Source organism: Eucalyptus grandis, chromosome 2 (genome assembly GCF_016545825.1).
Source record: "Eucalyptus grandis isolate ANBG69807.140 chromosome 2, ASM1654582v1, whole genome shotgun sequence".
Lineage (NCBI taxonomy): Eukaryota > Viridiplantae > Streptophyta > Magnoliopsida > Myrtales > Myrtaceae > Eucalyptus > Eucalyptus grandis.
In genome coordinates, this window is record NC_052613.1 from 16,528,267 (window position 1) to 16,545,828 (window position 17,562).

Here is a 17,562-nt window from a genome sequence, read left to right on the forward strand (position 1 = left end):
TTGCCTGAGGGCAAAAGAGTTGTTGGGTGTAAATTCCAAGAGTTGAAGATGCAAGATTTAAGACATGTTTGGTAGCGAAAGGTTTTGTCAAAAGGAGGGGATCGACTTCAATGAAGTATTCTCTCCAATTATGAAACATATTTCCATTCGTGCATTGCTCATATTAGTAGTCTTTTATGATCTAGAACTTGAGTAACTTGATGTCAAGATCACTTTTTCTGCATGACGAACTTGGGGACACAACCTATATGTCTCAATCCCTGGGATTCACTGTTGAGGGTAAAAAATATCATGTTTGTAGGTTAAAATGTTCTTTGTATGGTCTCAAGCAATCTCCACTACAATGGTACAAGAGGTTTGACAGCTTTATATTAAGTCATAGCTACTCGCGAAATGCGCATGAAAGTTGTGTGTATTATAAGAGATTGCATGATGGTTCTTTTAATTATTTACCATTATATGTGGAATAAATGTTTATTGCAATGAAGATCATATTATAGATACAAAATATAAAGAAGCAACTTAACAAGGAATTTGAGATTAAAGATCTTGGAGTTGCCAAAAGTATTTTAGGTATGGAAATTCATGGAGACTGATAAGTTAGGAAGTTATACCTCTCGCAAAAGAAGTATATTAAGAAAGTGTTTAAGCACTTTAGCACAAAGAATGTTAAATCGGTAAGTAATCCTTTAGCATCCCATTTTAGGCATTCGGCTTCTTTGTCACCTAAAATTAAAAAGGAGAAAGATGGGATGTCTCGAATTCCATATTCTAGTATTATGCGTAGTCTCATGTATGCCATAATTTGCACTCTTCAAGATATTTCACAAGCTGTTAGTATTGTGAGTAGGTATATGGCACGCTTAGGTAAAACTTACTAGCAAGACATGAAATGAATTTTTCAATACATTCAGGGTACCTCAGATGTGAGGTTTTGCTTTAACAAAGGTTATCTATAGGACATTCAATTGTTGTTCATTGATTCTAACTATGCAGGATCTCTTTAACAAATGTTATGTATAGGACATTCGGTTGTTGGCTTCATTGATTCTAACTATGCAGCGACTTTGACAAAAAGATATCTTCGACAAGTTATGTTTTTGCCCTCAGTGGTTCTATCATTAGTCGAAGAGCAACTTTAGAGGACACAATTATTGTGTCTACTACCAAAGCAAAATACATGATAGTAGCAAAAGCAATAAAAGTAGCTCTTGGTTGGAACGTTTTAGTTATAGAATTTAGTGTTAAGCAGGATAAAGCCTACGTTATTTTTTGCGATAACCAAAATGCTATCCAATTGACCAAGAACACGATATATCATGAGAGGATGTTGGCATTTGATTTTTAATCAACATGTTGAAAAGTTTAAAAAAAAAAATTGCATTTCAGCATTCTAATCGCAACAGAGTCCGTAATTGATCAAAAAGTATCGTTTTTCATTTCTTCTTTTCGCATTATTGTTTTTAAACAATTTTTAAGCTTTATTTAGAAAAACCTGAAAAGTTAAACGGTTGACTTTTTAGTAGATTCCTTGACCAAAAGTCAACTCTAGATAAAAAAAAATTGGCTTGTCACCCAAAAAAATGTCATGTAGCTTTAATTTCACTTTTCTTAAATAAACTAAATTGTTGACTTTTTGTTAAACCTTTGACCAAAAAAATTAGAAAAAAAAAATCAAAAATCAACAAAAACATTTCTTTTAGCATCAATTTGACCGGTATGTCGAAAATTTCATAAATTTCGATTAAGAACCTTGTTTTCCGAATTTTTTTTGTTTTAGATTCTAAATTGACCAAAAATAAAATTACTTTCTTTCTAGTCATAATTAAGTATTGTTCCTTCTTCAAGATTTGGTCTAGCAACTACTCTAAGTCCACTAGCATGCTCAATTTCGCAAATTGCCATGTTGAAAGAAAAATCGTCACTTTAAGCCCTAATTAGGAGTCAAAATCGATCCTTGATGACTTGCGAAGGCCAATCGCTCTCAGAAACCACCAAATCCCACACCAGTCACGCCTTCCTTCTCCATCGCCCAATAGAAGGGGTCCACAACCGCTTCAAGCAAGTTTGAGTAACTCAAGGAGCCATCCCAAACCACCAAGCCGGCTGTGGTGAATTGGGCATAATCCAAACTCATGTTGGCCGGATCGGAGGGGCATACAAAGTAGGGAAAGACATTAATCATCAACGGCAAGCCATTACTAGACAAAACTTTATGATCTCAACCATGTTGGCACAAGCCGCATCGGAGAATTTGGAGCTGGACGGCGGGTAAGAAGTCCCTAAGGTAGAAGTCGCAACCACAGTGGTGATCCCCACTCCAGTGCATCCATAGCTGTTGACGACGCTTTGTAGATTCCACATCGCAAGCAATACGTACTGAGCTAAATCTCCAGGGACCACTTCATTACCGGCCGTAAGATACGTAATCTTGACATCACTCTTGAATGGTCGCACGTAGGTGTCGAATCATGTCTTAGCTGCACCGACGCTCGACGCTATGCTTTGTAAATCCTGATTTTTGGTGCCCAACGTGACCCCAATCCCGCTGCCTCTCAGCGCAGCCAGTGCGGCGGCATTTGGGTCAAAGAGCCGCATCTTGCCGATCTTGTAGCGCCGGTAGAGTTGGACCACAGCTGCTGGAGAAGGGAGATTGTCCCCGATCATTCCGCAGCACACGCGGACGTCGAGCCGTGCCTCCGTGATTGTGACACGGTGGTGAACAAATAGCATGAGAATCACGTTGACCAATGCCATCTTTGGGACTCTTGTTACCCTACTCCAGACACATGAAATTTATCATCAATTAGAAATCCAACACCCTAGAAAACATAGTAACATTAATCCGATGCTAATGTTTTTCCAACAATGACATAAAAAAATAATAAAATACTAGAATTAGTTCCTTTGATCTAATAACATCGCCATGCAAGAGAAGAAATACGCAAGAAACTACCCACCACGAATCTTAGGACCTTTGCTCTTGTATAAATGTATGTATGTATCCTAAGAGAAGAAAGGGACATCTTGGTAACTATATATACTAATGTTAAGGCCATAATATTTGGAAATTTATTGGTGGAAATCCAAGCCCGTTATTATCCATGATTTACATGGACATTTAAGGTCAATTAAAAATACATCTCTAACTTCGTTTAAGGTAAGAAGATCTTATGACAAAATCACAAATTTCCGTGGATGCCGTAGAAGATCTAGAAAGAGATAATAATTTGCAAATTTTTTAGAACCCTTGTTAATTAGAATGTTATAACTGTATGATACGATGGGAATATGTGTACTTGCCGACATAGTGGCCTTATTACCTCTATTTATCATGATTCACGTTTGCATTGTCTGCAATAGCGTGATTCACATGTCCAAAGTCGCTTTTGTGTTTTTGAAAATAAAAAGACTATTTCTTATGTGAATCTCTCGATCAATTCTCAAAAATAATTGGATTATACGAAAAGGGTAATTATTTATCGCACAAAATAATTGATAAGGCAGCCGGTTATTTATTTTTTGTTTTGGTCCAATGATCTTGCTTGAGGAAAAAATTTGAATTTGAATGATTTATGCATAGATGCAAAGTCATCTCCCGGAGCACTCCCAAGCGAAGTAGACCCTTTTTTAAGCATAGATAATAGACTTACGATGGATTAGATTGAGGGAGGTGATCTGTGATTTTTTTTTCTTTTTTTTTTCTTTTTTCTGGTTATTATGCTCCGTGTGGTGCACCGGTCACTCATAATAGGACATTCCGTGTCATTTGAAGCTTGCTCACTTTCATAATTAGCCCAAAATTAGATGAAATTAAGAATAGCCACCAAATGTCCTGCCATCATTCAATTAAATGAACTATAAAAAGGTTGTGTCTCTGTCTCTCTCACACACGCGCAAGCGCAAACGGTACAAAGGAGGACGTCAGCCAGCCAGCCAACCGAGGGCTTCGAGGGATTTCTCCCCCTAACCCTCGGACCGGGTCATTTCCTTGTACCACGCCCCGGGGTAGTACCGGGGGAAGGCATCGCGAGGATCACCGGCGGGCCTCCCACAACCCCGAAGGGTTGTGTGGCCGGGGGCTCCTTGGGGAGCCCATTTTTATCGAGGGGCTTCCTCCCTCTACCCCGACAAGCGCAAGCGCAAACAGTACAAAGGAGGACGTCATGGGCCAGGACTTTGTGCTGTCTTTTCGGCCCAGGAAATCTTATGTCTTCAAAGGATATGTCATTTGAGTCTTTTCAAAATCTTATGCTTCAAAGGATATGTGAGTTTTTCATCTCTATTTTTTTTTATCTGTAATCTAGAATTACGAGTGTGAAAATCTGGATACCTAAAAAAATTTCTAGTTCAACACAATACAAACATCATGAACCGGCGGACCCTTAATCTATGAAATTTGCCTTGACTCAAAAGTAAACCGCATAATCCTCTATTGTCCTAGTCAAGTTTTGAGTAATGACCATTTCCCAAAGTGGAAACTTTTCATTACACAAATTCAATTGGCTGTTTTGGCCAACTGAGACCGCATTAATTGTGTCTAAAAAGGTGCTATTTAAGTGAGAAAGATGGAACGAGAACCTTGCCAAGCACCATAAATAGGCCTTTGAGTTGCAAAACAAAAGTACATGATCTCCCCTTAATTATATGCCTTTCAAGTATAGTTTTGTTAATGCCAATTACATCAAAAGTACACAAAAGCAATCACTAATAAGCAAATTTAGAAAAATCATTATTGGTATTCTCAAAATCTCAATTAAGATTGTACCCAATTTTATCATATATAGTCATCGAATTCATCATTGGAGCCAAAATAATTAGGGTCAATATCATTAAAAATCATGAACCAGGTACCTCATGACACTCCAATATAATTTCGACCTCATAAAAAAATCAGCCCTAAGATTTCAATCAGGCAGGCTTAAGGCAGGCCTAATTCATACATGACATCTAACTTTACCATCCAAATCAGAAGCCACCCCTCACTCTCTCTCAAGCAAAGCATAGTTCCAAAATGCAGTTATTTGAGAAAAATTCTTCGCCGCATTCTGACGCTTTCGAAATTCCAAAAAGGAAGGGAAAAAAAGCTTGATGTATTTTCATATTGAATAGAAAGCACATTTACAAACTGAAGACCCAACCGAATTGGACATAACCAACCCGGCCCGTTTCCATAGCAGATCCAATTGCCCATTGTTGGGCCTGTTCTTTAGGCCCATTACTACCCCCAACGAACATTCTCAACTCGAATCGATTGCCAGCAACCGCAAGATCCAGAGGTCGTCGTCGTCGTCGTCGTCGTCGTCGTCGGAGATTACGCCTGATCAGGCCATTCACCAAGGTAAAGCTCCTCCCATGATTCTTCCTTCGCCTTCGATTACGAAGATCGGATTCAATCGGGTCATCTCCCTTAGGTAGTTGCTTCGCCTCCTGATAGATTCGCGTTTTCACTTGAAGCAAGAAGAACCTAGGTGGTTTGATCTCGATCTTGTAGATGTCACCGACCCGGGAATTTTCTGGGATGTTCGATTTTCATCTGGAGAAGTTTTGGGTTCTTCCCATGTTTGTATAGCGTGGTGTTCGATGGACTTGTTCGTGTCTCAAACCCTGTCTTCTTGATTCTTGATTCTTGATTCTTCGTTTTCTGCATGCTTTGTCAAGACATTTTGCTTGATTTCTCTGTGGATTGACTGGGTTGAGTTCGTGTAAGATGCAATGTTAGTCTGGATCGGGTTTATGCGTTGATCAATGGGTGTGACTGATCAGTGAATTCTGTCTTTCGCTTGGTGAGTAACTTTCATGTGGCGTGATCGATGACTGTTGCTTGGGCGATAGGGTTGGTTCTTCATCATCGTTTTGAATCAGTACATTTTTGTTTTTTCTCTTTGCTAATTGGCGCTCCATGTTATGCTCATCTCGATACTGATACTGGAAAAATGCTTGCTTGTCAGAGAAACGTGAGGTTACTGTGGAGTCAGGAACGAAAAGAAAAGTCGGAGTACTTTATTCGGGCAATGGCTCAGTTTGACGAATCCATCAGGGTTCAGATCCAAAAGCTTCTAAATGTGAGAAAGAGTCTAACCGAATGGACTGATAAAGACAAGGATCCGTGCAAAATCGAAGAGGTATGCTACTGACAGTGGTTTTTTCTAGCATTTCCTCAAATCCATTTTACGCGCATTAGGTTGGTTGTCATGTTCATTCTATGTTCCTTGGCCACTTTTGTTTGATGGATACTGCTGCTGATGTTATTCTATATGATTGACGTAAAGGGTCTGTTCTTGGGATCTGTTGGCGCTGCAAAAAACAAAGATGCCCTTAAACACCTTAATGTGATGCACGTGTTAATCGTGGCTAGTGCGTTGGAACCTGCATATCCAGATGATTTCGTGTATAAAGTCATTAAAGGTATTGATTTTCTTGTATTGGCTGTTTTCTCTTGATAGTTGCAACAAGCACACGACGTTTGTCCACTATATTTTGGCTTCTTTCCATATGAAATTCCACAAGTTACTCAGTGCAATCTGATATGTTTGAAAAGGTAAATAATAATTAGACTCAAATTACAAGTTGTGAGATAGTGCAGTCCAAGGCACAATGCAATTTTTTTTTTTTTTTGGGGTTAGTGGCATAAAGTACTGCAGTTATATCTTAGATACAAATATTCCGTTTTAATCTTCATAAACTGCAGTTATACTTATTTGGAAAGATTGCCTTTGTCATTGGCCATTGGAACTAAAATATATGACCTGGTTATGCTGTTGAAATTTTTTTGATCGAGGTAGTCACGGATAGAGAAGACACAAACATAAGAGAATGCTTTGACGAGTGCTTTGAATTTATTGATGAAGCCAAGAGATTGGGTGGAGGTGTGCTGGTTCATTGCTTCGTTGGGAAATCTAGAAGGTGATTCTCCCATTACATTTAAGATAATATCTTCCATTTACATTGCTGGGGCATAGTTCATGTCTACTCAGACAATCTTCTTTACAACATCATTTATAGTATGTATTTTTCTTGGTCAGACATATTTCAGTATGTATGAACAGCATTTCAAATGTCACTTTAATGTGGTTTACATGGGGATTGAGTCTATATGAAAATGTCTAATAATTGTGTTGATGCTGTCTCATACTATGGTTGTTGTGATTGTAGGAGATATAGCTTTCCTGCAGGTAATCTTTCAAATTAAAATGTCTCCTTAGCAAACTTCTTATTTTTTCATGATGTGTGAATAACTTTACAATGATCTTTCTGATAAAAATGACATTGGGATTTGGCCCATGTGAAGGTGGCTATGAAATCATGATCATCCCAACGCATATTTCAATATTGTAGGAGATAAATCTTTTGACTTTTCAATGTTTTGCTCTCAAATCATCTCCCACCATCAAATGAAATGCGAATGCTATGTCTGCCTATCTTTGAAAGGATAAGGTTTCTCAGATTCTCGAAACATTTTGATCTTGTCAGCATTACTATATCTATAGTGCCAATAGTTTCATATGAGGAACTACTGCTACTCTGGATTTTTATATTTCTATCTTGTAGAGGTAGTCAAAAATGCAATCATTCATTGCCCTCTAGGTTTCCTCATAAACTTAATTGGCTAATTTATGTACATAAATCAGAAGTACAATTTCAAACCACATCTAAAGGCTCCCTGTATCATTTTTATGGATACAAAATCATCATATATATTCATCCTTTCTATTAAATACCCAAATGGATTAGAAGAATAAACATACTGGATACCATTTACATATCAACATTTATGTCTGAAAGGTCAAGGGCCATAAATGATAGTCCGGACTAAAGATAAACATGGAATGCCAGTCGCTATTTAATCTTAATGGATTTCTCGGAACTTACTTTTCTGGTATACATTGGACTCTGACTTTAATTGCCTGCTAAAGCTATGAATACCTTTTTTCAATGTTAATCATTCTTTAGATTTGTGATCTATTGAACTGAAGATGTTTATTCTGCAGTGTTACAATCGTTGTCGCTTATCTCATGAAAAAGCATGGCATGAGCCTTTCTCAAGCTTTGGAACATGTGAAGAGCAGACGGCCACAAGCATCCCCTAATTCTGGTTTCATGTCACAACTGCAGGACTATGAGAAATTTCTGCAAGGTACCTAATCATTGTCAATACTAGTTGCATTTATTTATGTGCATAGTTAAGTGTCTATCCGACATGAACAAAAAGGGAAAACAGTAGTTTGCTTCTGGTAACACATAGAACCTGTTGTATATTCTTACTCCATCCATATATCGGTGGTATCGTTGACATCAAAGGTGCAAAATCTAGGGTTGGCAGAAACAGCGTTTGCTGTGCATTGGATTAAGATGGCGCAAACTCTGGTTTTTGTCAACAGATTGCTTTAAGCTTGCAACCCTTTTTTCTGTTCCCCTTCATTTGTCTATCCTAGATTTAAAAATGTTAAACATCTTCTTTGTCTTCGTTGTTTTTAGCCCACTGTGCTTGTTATGCATATCCAAAATGTTTGCCAAGTGGATTGACAATGATAATCTTCGATTGGCAGTTTGTAATTTGTCGGGGCAGCGTGTCTTTATTTATTTGCTGTTCTTTACTTGTCTGATCAGGGATTAGTGACAAAAGTTTCACTTTTGTTTTGGTGTTAAGCTTTTGAGATGACCAGTTGTTTGGTTTCACGCCTTGTATTTTCAATGCACGGGATGCGGTTGATGCAAAATGATGAGTTTCTTATATCTAAAAGTGGTTTGGATTGTCTATCATATAGGTTGTAGAACCAAAAAGGAGGAACCTGAAAAAAAACAAGTTATCGAGTAGACGATAAAACCGGATCAGAAAAGTAAACCAGGAAGATTCCAGCTTCCAAAACAAAGCAAGCTCTGGAACCAGTTCGACGGCGATGCTGGCACTGATGACACCTTAATAAAACAGCAGACATATGTTAGACAATTTGATGGCAATATCTAGTGAGACGCATTTGGAACTTGTGGTTGGTGTGCCCGGTTTGAACTTTTGCTTTTAGCAGGTATTGAACCCATGCGTTTACCATGTATTTGCATTCTACTGTAGAAAACATAATATAATCAACTAAATGACTTGAAAACCAAGATTAATTAGATATGAATATAAAATCAAACTTTTAATGAGTCAAAGATTATTGATTGAATATAGTAGGACACTACCTACATCTACATGTTGCACACCATCTCAGTGGTGCTAGATAAAGAGAAATATGCGTCTGTCACCTATCTTATAAGGGATGCATTAATCAAAATACAGTGTAAACCGGTGTGCCGGCGGGATAGAACAGCCCGAAGTTTTGTTCAGTGCCGGCGGGTTTCTGATTCTCATTGAACATCGCAAAGATGAAGCCTCCCAAGCTACGGTCCGGATGCTTTGGCGTCCCAGCATTGGCCCGAAATCTCTTCACAAGGTTCCGGTTATAAGTTTGTGCAAGCCCTGGAGTGGTGAAGTCCCCATTTCCAGCCGAAGGCCAGCCACTCTCGGAAACCACCAAATTCACACCGGTCACACCTTCCTTCTCCATCGCCCAGTAGAAGGCGTCCACGACTGCGTCGAGCAGGTTTGAGTAACTCAAGGAGCCATCCCGAACCACCGGGCCAGTCGCGCTGAATTGGGCATAATCCAATCTCACGTTGGCCGGATCGGAGGCATATGCAAAGTAGGGATAGGCATTAATCATCAACGGCGAGCCATTGCTCGACAAAAACTTTATGATCCCGACCATGTCGGCACGAGCCGCGTCGGAGAATTTGGAGCTCGACGGCGGGTAAGAAGTCCCTAAGTTAGAAGTCGCAACCACAGTGGTGATCCCCACTCCAGTGTATCCATAGCTGTTGACGACACTTTGTAGATTCCGCATCGCGGGCAACACGTACTGAGCTAAATCTCCAGGGACCACTTCATCACCGGCCGTAAGATACGTAATCTTGACATCACTCATGAACGGTCGCACGTTGGTGTCGAACCATGTCTTAGCTGCACCGACGCTCGACGCTATGGTTTGTAAATCCTGATTTTTGGTGCCCAACGTGACCTCAATCCCGCTGCCTCTCAGCGCAGCCAGTGTGGCGGGGTTTGGATCGAAGAGCCGCATCTTGCCGATCTTGTAGCGCCGGTAGAGTTGGACCACAGCCGCTGGAGAAGGGAGGTTGTCCCCGATCATTCCGTAGCACACGCCGACGTCGAGCCGCGCCTCCGTGATTGTGACTTGGTGGTGAACGAATGTGAATGCTAATAGCATGAGAATCACGTTGACCAATGCCATCTTTGGGACTCTTGTTACCCTACTCAAGACACATGAAATTTATCATCAATCAGAAATCCAACACCCTAGAAAACATAGTAACATTAATCCGATGCTAATGTTTTTCCAACAATGACATAAAAAATAATAAAATACGAGAATTAGTTCCTTTGATCTAATAACATCGCCATGCAAGAGAAAAAATACGCAATAACCTACCCGCCGCGAATCTTAGGGCCTTTGCTCTTGTATAAATGTATGTATCCTAAGAGAAGAAAGGGACATCCCGGTAACTATATATACTAATGTTAAGGCTATAATTTTGGAAATTAATTGGAGGAAATCCAAGCCCGTTATTATCTATGATTTACATCGACATTTAAGGTAATTAAAACAATTGAAAATACATCTCTAACTTCGTTTGAGGTAAGAAGATATTATGCAAAATCACATATTTCCATGGATGCCGTAGAAGATCTAGGAAGAGATAATAATTTGCAAATTTTTTAGAACCCACGTTAATTAGAATCTTAGAATTTTATGATACAACGGGAATATGTATCCTTGCCGATATGTAAAGGTATATTGCAAAGCGGCCTTATTACCTCTTTTTTATCATGATTCACATTTACATGGTGGGCGATAGCGTGATTCACATGTCCAAAGTCGCTTTTGTGTTTTTGAATATGAAAAGGCTATTTCTTATGTGAATCTCTCGATTGATTCTCAAAAAAAAAAAAGATTATACGAATTATATATCGTATGAATTAATTAATAATTCAGACGATTATTTATTTTTTGTTTTGGTCCGACGATCTCCCAAGCATACCATCTCCTTCGATTAGGAAGAACTATAGTTTGTGGCACCAACTAAAAAGCGAAGCAGACCTTTTTCTAAGCATAGATAATAGACTAAAGATGAATTAGATTGAGGGAGATGGTCTGTGATTTATTTTGTTATTTCCCTTTTGTCTAGTTATTATGCTTTTATGTATGATGGACCGATCACTGATATTAAGAAATTCCATACCAATTAGCCCAAAATCAGATGAAATTGAGAATAGCCACCAAATGTCTTGCCATCGTTCAATTAAATGAACTAAAAGAAGGTTGTGTTTGTGTCTCTCGAAAGCGCGTACAAGTGCAGACACTGCAAAGAAGGACGTCATTTGTGCCGTCTTTCCAAAATCTTATGCTTCTAAGGATATGTGACAATTTCTTTTTCCTTTTTCCCCTTTCTTTGTAATCTAGATTACAAGTGTGGAATTCTAATTACCTAAAAGTTCTTTTAGTAGAACACCATACAAACATCATGAGAGACTTTTGATCTATGCAATTCGTCTTGACTCGAAGTAGTGATGGGTTTCAAGCACATGACCTTTAGTTCCTATACTGCATAATCCTCTATTGTCCTAGTCAACTGCGCCAGCTCTGAAAGGGTTACAAGAAGGATATTTTAGGTTTGATAATAGCTTGAGCAATGACCATTTCCCAAAGTTGAAACTTTTGATCACCCAAAATCAATTGGCTGTTTTGACCAATTGAAAACGCTTCTATTCTGTCTAAAGACGTGCTTCTTATTTTAATGATAAATAGATGGAACAAGAACCATGCTAGGTAGACAGACACTATAAATAAGCCTATGAGTTGAAAAACAACGATATAAGCTCACCCCTTTCAAGCATAGTTTTCGTCAATTCCAATGACATCAAAAGTACACAAAAGCAATCACTAATAAGCAAATTTATTTAAAAAAATCATTAGCGACATTCTCAAACATCTCAATTAACACCATACTCAATTTTATCATATATAGTTTTCCAATTCATCATTGGAACCAAAATAATTAGGGTCAATACCCCACTTCAAATCCCAAACCGGGTACCTCATGACACTTCAATCTAATTTTGACCTCATAAAAAATCAGTCCCAACATTTTAATTAGACAGGCTTAAGTCGAGCCCATTTCATACATGATATCTAACTTTACCGTCCCAAAATCAGACGAATCACCCCTCGCACTCTCTCAAGTAAGGCATAATTCCAAAATAAAATTATAAATTTCGAAAGAAAATTCTCCACCGTACTCTGACGTTTTTCGAAATCCCAAAATGAGAAGAAAAGCTTGATGAATTTTCATATTGAATCGAAAACACATTTACAAATCGAAGAGTCGACCGAATTGGACCGAACCGACTCGGCCCATTTCCATCGCAGATCCGATTCCCTGTTGTTGGGCCTGCTCTTTGGGCCCATAACGCCACCAAAGAACAATCTCAACTCGAATCGATTGCCACCAACCCCAAGAACCAGAGGTCGTCGTCGTCGTCGTCGTCGTGGATTGCGCCTGATCAGGCCATTCGCCAAGGTAAGCTCCTCTCTTGATTCTTCCTTCGTCTTCGATTATGTCGATCCCATTCAATCGGGTCATCTTCCTCTGTTGCTTGCTTTGCCTTATCGATTCGCGTCTTCACTTGAAGCAAGAAGAACCCAGGTGGTTTGATCACAATCCTGTAGATGTCACCGACCCCGGAATTTTCTGGGATGTTCGATTTTCATCTTGAGAAGTTTTGGGCTCTTCCATGTTTGTGTTGGGTGGTTTTCGATGGACTTGTTCGTGCCTCAAACCCTGTCTTCTTGATTCTTGATTCTTGATTCTTGATTCTTGTTTTTCTGCATGCTTTTGTCAAGACATTTTTTCTTGATATCTCTGTGGAATTGGCTTGCGTTCGTGTAAGATGTAGTGTTAGTCTCGGTCAGGTTTATGCGTTGATCAATGGGTGTGAGTGATCAGTGGTTTCTGTGTTTCGCTTGGCGAGTGACTTTCATGTGGTGTGATCGATGGTTGTTGTTCAGGCGATGGGCTTGGTTCTTCATCAGCATTTTTAATCAGTACATTTTTGTTCGTTCTCTTTGCTAATTGGTGCTCCATGTTATGCTCATCTAGATCCTGATACTGAAAACAAAGATTTGCTCGTGAGAGAATCCTGTGGAAGTCAGGAACGAAAAGAAAAGTTAGAGTACTTCATTCAGGCAATGGCTCATTTTGACAAATCCATCGAGGTTCAGATCCAAGCGCTTCAAAATTTGAAAAAGAGCCTTACTGAGTGCGTTGATAAAGACAAGGACCCGTGCAAAATCGAAGAGGTATGCTACTGACAGCAGTTTTTTTGTGCATTCTCTCAAATCCATTTTTCGTGCATCAGGTTGGTTGTCATGTTAGTTCTGTGTTCCTTTGCCCCTTTTGTTTGATGGATGCTGCTGCTGATATTGTTTCATGTGGTTGACTTTAGGGTCTATTTTTGGGATCCGTCGGCGCTGCAAATAACAAGGATGCCCTTAAAACCTTAATGTGACGCACATATTAATCGTGGCTAGTATTTTGAAACCTGCATATCCAGATGATTTCATGTATAAAGTAATTACAGGTAATGATTTTCTTGTATCGGCTGTTTTGCCTTAATAGTTGTAACAATCACACAACGTTTGTCCGCCATATTTTGGCTTCTTTCCATATGAAATTCCACAAATTACTCGGTGCAATCCGATATGTTTGAAAAGGCAAATAATAATTAGATTTGAGTTACGAGTTGTGAGATATTGCAATCCATGGGACAATGCTTTTGTTTTTGTTAGTGGCATAAAGGACTATAACTTAGATGCAAATATTCTGTTTTAATCTTTATAAACCAAAGTTATTCTTATTTGGATAGATTGTCTTTTTCATTGACCATTGCAACTGAATATATGACCTGGTTATTTTGTTGCAATTTTTTTTTTATTGAGGTAGTCCCGGATAAAGTCGACACAAACATAAGAGAATACTTTGATGAGTGCTTTGAATTTATTGATGAAGCCAAGAGATTGGGTGGAGGTGTGCTGGTCCATTGCTTCATTGGAAAATCTAGAAGGTGATTCTCCTATTACATTTGGGACAATACTTCCATTAACATTGTCAGGGCACGGTTCATGTCTACTCAGACAATCTTCTTTACTACATCATTTCCAGTATTTATTTTTCTTAGTTAGACATTTTTCAGTGTGTGCAAACAGCAGTTAAAATGTCATTTTAATGTGGTTGACATCGGCATTGAGTCCATGTGAAAATGACTAATAATTACGTTGATACTGTCTCATACTATCGCTATTGTGGTTGTAGGGGATATATCTTTCGAATTAAAATTTCTCCAAAGGCAAACTTTTTATTTTTTTTTCATGATGTGTGAACCGCATTACAAGGATCTTTTTTATAAAGTTGACATTGGGAACTGGTCTGTGTGAAGATAAATATGAAATCATGATCATCCCGACAAATATTTGAACAATGTAGGAGATAAATCTTTTGACCTTTCAATGTTTTGCTCTCAAATCATCTCCCACCATCAAATGAAATGGGAATGCTATGTTTGCCTCTCTTTGAAAGGACATGTTTTGAGGTTTTTCAGTTTCTTGAAACAATTTGACCTAGTCAGCATTACTTTATCCATAGAGCCAACAGTCTCATATGAGGAACTACTGCCACTCTGAATTATTCTATTTCTATCTTGTAGAAGTACTCAAAAATGCAATAATTCATTGCCTTCTAGGTTTCCTCATAAACCTGATTGGCTACTTTATGTACATAAAAATTCAACAATTCATTGCCTTCTAGGTTTCCTCATAAACCTAATTGGCTACTTTATGTACATAAATCAGAAGTTCAACTTCTAAACACATCTAAACGTGCCCAAGATCATTTTTGTGGATACAAATTCATTATATATATTCATCCTTTCTATTAAATACCTGAATGGATTAGAAGAATAAACATACTGGATACCATTTACATATCAGCATTTATGTCTGAACAGTCAAAGGCCATGAATGATACTCTGGACTAAGATAAACATGGAATGCTAGTCGCTATTTAATCTTACCGGAGTACTTGGAACTTCCTATTCTGGCATATCCTGGACTTTGAGTTTAATTGCCTGCTAAAGTGATGATTACTTTTTTACAACATTAATCATTAATTAGGTTTGTAATTTATTGAACTAAAGATGTGTATTTTGCAGTGTTACAATCGTTGTTGCTTATCTCATGAAAAAGCATGGCATGAGCCTTTCTCAAGCTTTGGAACATGTGAAGAGCCAACGGCCACAAGCATCTCCTAATTCTGGTTTCATTTCACAACTGGAGGACTATGAGAAATTTCTGCAAGGTGCCTAATCATTGTCAACACTAGTTGCATTTGTTGCATTGATAACTGTCTATCCGACATGATCGAAAAGGAGAAATGGTAGTTGGCTCTTGGGTAACACATAGAAGTTGGCTGTGCATTCTTACTCCATCCATATATTATCAACAATTAATATTCTGAAGTGTCACAGCATAATTTGTCCACAGTTTTTGGCAATTTCTTGAAACTAATATGCAGGTTCATGAGAACAGGAATCATGTCATTTCAATTAGCAAACTTTTTATTGCGATATTGCTGCGTCATGTCAAATTATAGTTTCTTTTCTGTTTCTGTAAATTTTATAGAATGAACCCTGCATTTTCTCATTCTGGAAGGCAAAAGAGTGGAAAAGAAAGCAGACTTGAGAATGTATGCCAATGTAAGAAAAAAGAAAAATTTCCAGAAGGCTTTGTCAAAATATGTTGATTGCTATTTGAATAAAAATATACCTGTCTCATGTCACATAGGCCAGTTGTTCCCTGCACATAAGTTCCTACTGGTATACCATTAGTTCTTTTAATCACAATACATTTTCAGTCATTTAGCTTTATTATTTTTATTACACATAAGATCTTAATCGCAGCTTACGTATATAGGCCTCCATGGATGTTGCCATGATTCAATTGTTTTATTGTTCCAGGTGGAGGAGTGAGCCAATAGAGGCAAGAAGAGAATCAGATGAATATAGAGATTTCTCCGCAGTCTTGCTGCTCCTTTCCTGGCATTCGTGTTGGCATTGAAATGGTGAATTTAGTGTGAATATCAAAGATATTGACCGAGTATTTAAATCAGTTTCGTGAAAATAAAGAAGAAAAGGAGGCTAGAAAGATCGAACTTTTTTGTTTTTGTTTTTAGGTGTAATGCAGGTGAACTCTTGAAAGATCATCGAAACGAGACGGATGCATCCGTGCCTATAGTCAATTTTTGCATGATCCAACTTTTAGGTTAATTTCTTTATTCTTCCAATTTGCGAATTCGCGAAATACTTAAGTTATACCCTTGATAGTCTCAAGCCTGAAATTGAGCCTGCAAATTTCAAGCCTTAATTGATAATCTATGCATGTTGTTACAATTTGCTCTAATGTTGAAGTGTTGAGAAATTTGCCAGTGAAGAAGTTGCGGTTCCTGTGGTCTTTAAATGATGTTTTCGCCGGAGAATTCGAGATTTCTCGTTCTTTCACTGTGAGCAGTTATAGCATTAATGTAGCTTATTGTCTCACCCTAAAGCAGCTTCAATCTTGCTGGGTGTAGACTCTTGTAAAACCAAATCGATCTGCAAATTTGATGCATATTGCATTGTTGTGGCTCAATAGTCTCTACATTTTGCCTTGAAAACCTTGAAGGTACAAAAGGATGTACCATATGATATTGTCATCCAACATAGAAATGTTCAACTTTTGTCCAATGCTGAATATCTAAGCAACAAGTAAATAGGCATTCGTTTTTCATGCTTTTCGACATGTCAGGTCATATATTCTAAGATTGCCTGCGATAAGTTAATGTGCCAATAATAGCATTTTTAACAATGCATAGTGCCGTCCATCTTGCGTATTGAGATTGTGTATTCACATGGACGATCGCCACCGCCAACATCCGACATATTTTCTAAGTTATACTCAGAACTTTGTTTGTTCTTGACTTTCTTGGAACAATTGTTAATTTTACGAAGGGTCACCGCTGAGATCTTCCTCTACTTCCAATGCATGATCGAATCTTTGACTTTAGAGTGCGGACACTCAACATGGCAACTGGGTTCTGTCTGGTTTGTGTTTCTCTTTTTGGATGTAGTTTCTTCAAGAGTTGGCAAAATAGCATTTTGGGAAAAAAAGGGAGAATAAAGAGAGAACCTTCGCGGCAAACCATGTAAAGTTTTCGTCTTCTCATGAAGAAAAAAGGAAGAAGAAACGAATTGTTTTAGAGACAAATTAAAAACGCATCAGGTTTCGCATTGCTTCTAAGAACTAAAGTAGGGTTTCAAAAGAGACATTTAAAAAAACAAAAGAAATGTCGTCTAATTCAGATGCAAATTTATTAAAGCATGACGAGCATTATATGTGTAAGATCATCCTTTCACTA

At 38.2% G+C, this 17,562-nt stretch overlaps 3 protein-coding genes across 5 annotated transcripts; 2 read left to right on the forward strand and 1 right to left on the reverse strand.

Moving 5' to 3' along the window:
- Nucleotides 1-5,205: 5,205 nt before the first annotated feature.
- Nucleotides 5,206-9,088, forward strand: LOC104424827 (dual specificity protein phosphatase 1). 3 transcript variants are annotated; one of them, XM_018868003.2, is made up of 6 exons: nucleotides 5,206-5,341; nucleotides 5,952-6,125; nucleotides 6,273-6,408; nucleotides 6,786-6,906; nucleotides 7,992-8,137; nucleotides 8,769-9,088. In XM_018868003.2, exons 2-6 carry the CDS (start codon nucleotides 6,015-6,017, stop codon nucleotides 8,816-8,818), a joined length of 564 nt encoding a protein of 187 aa, XP_018723548.2. In that variant the 5' UTR covers nucleotides 5,206-5,341; nucleotides 5,952-6,014; the 3' UTR covers nucleotides 8,819-9,088. The 3 variants fall into 3 exon arrangements, with proteins under 3 accessions (XP_018723548.2, XP_010035639.2, XP_039163726.1); XM_010037337.3 differs by having other exon boundaries at nucleotides 5,297-5,414; XM_039307792.1 differs by lacking the exon at nucleotides 5,206-5,341 and adding an exon at nucleotides 5,567-5,591.
- A 181-nt stretch (nucleotides 9,089-9,269) lies between these two features.
- Nucleotides 9,270-10,289, reverse strand: LOC104434676 (probable glucan endo-1,3-beta-glucosidase BG4). Its single transcript, XM_010047560.3, has one exon. It carries the CDS (start codon nucleotides 10,287-10,289, stop codon nucleotides 9,270-9,272), a length of 1,020 nt encoding a protein of 339 aa, XP_010045862.2.
- A 2,277-nt stretch (nucleotides 10,290-12,566) lies between these two features.
- On the forward strand, nucleotides 12,567-15,476 carry LOC104424810 (dual specificity protein phosphatase 1). Its single transcript, XM_018868005.2, is given in 6 exon segments — nucleotides 12,567-12,636; nucleotides 13,216-13,415; nucleotides 13,562-13,613; nucleotides 13,616-13,696; nucleotides 14,059-14,179; nucleotides 15,323-15,476. Coding segments are annotated over 5 exon segments (519 nt in total). The 5' UTR covers nucleotides 12,567-12,636; nucleotides 13,216-13,304.
- The last annotated feature ends 2,086 nt before the right edge of the window (nucleotides 15,477-17,562 follow it).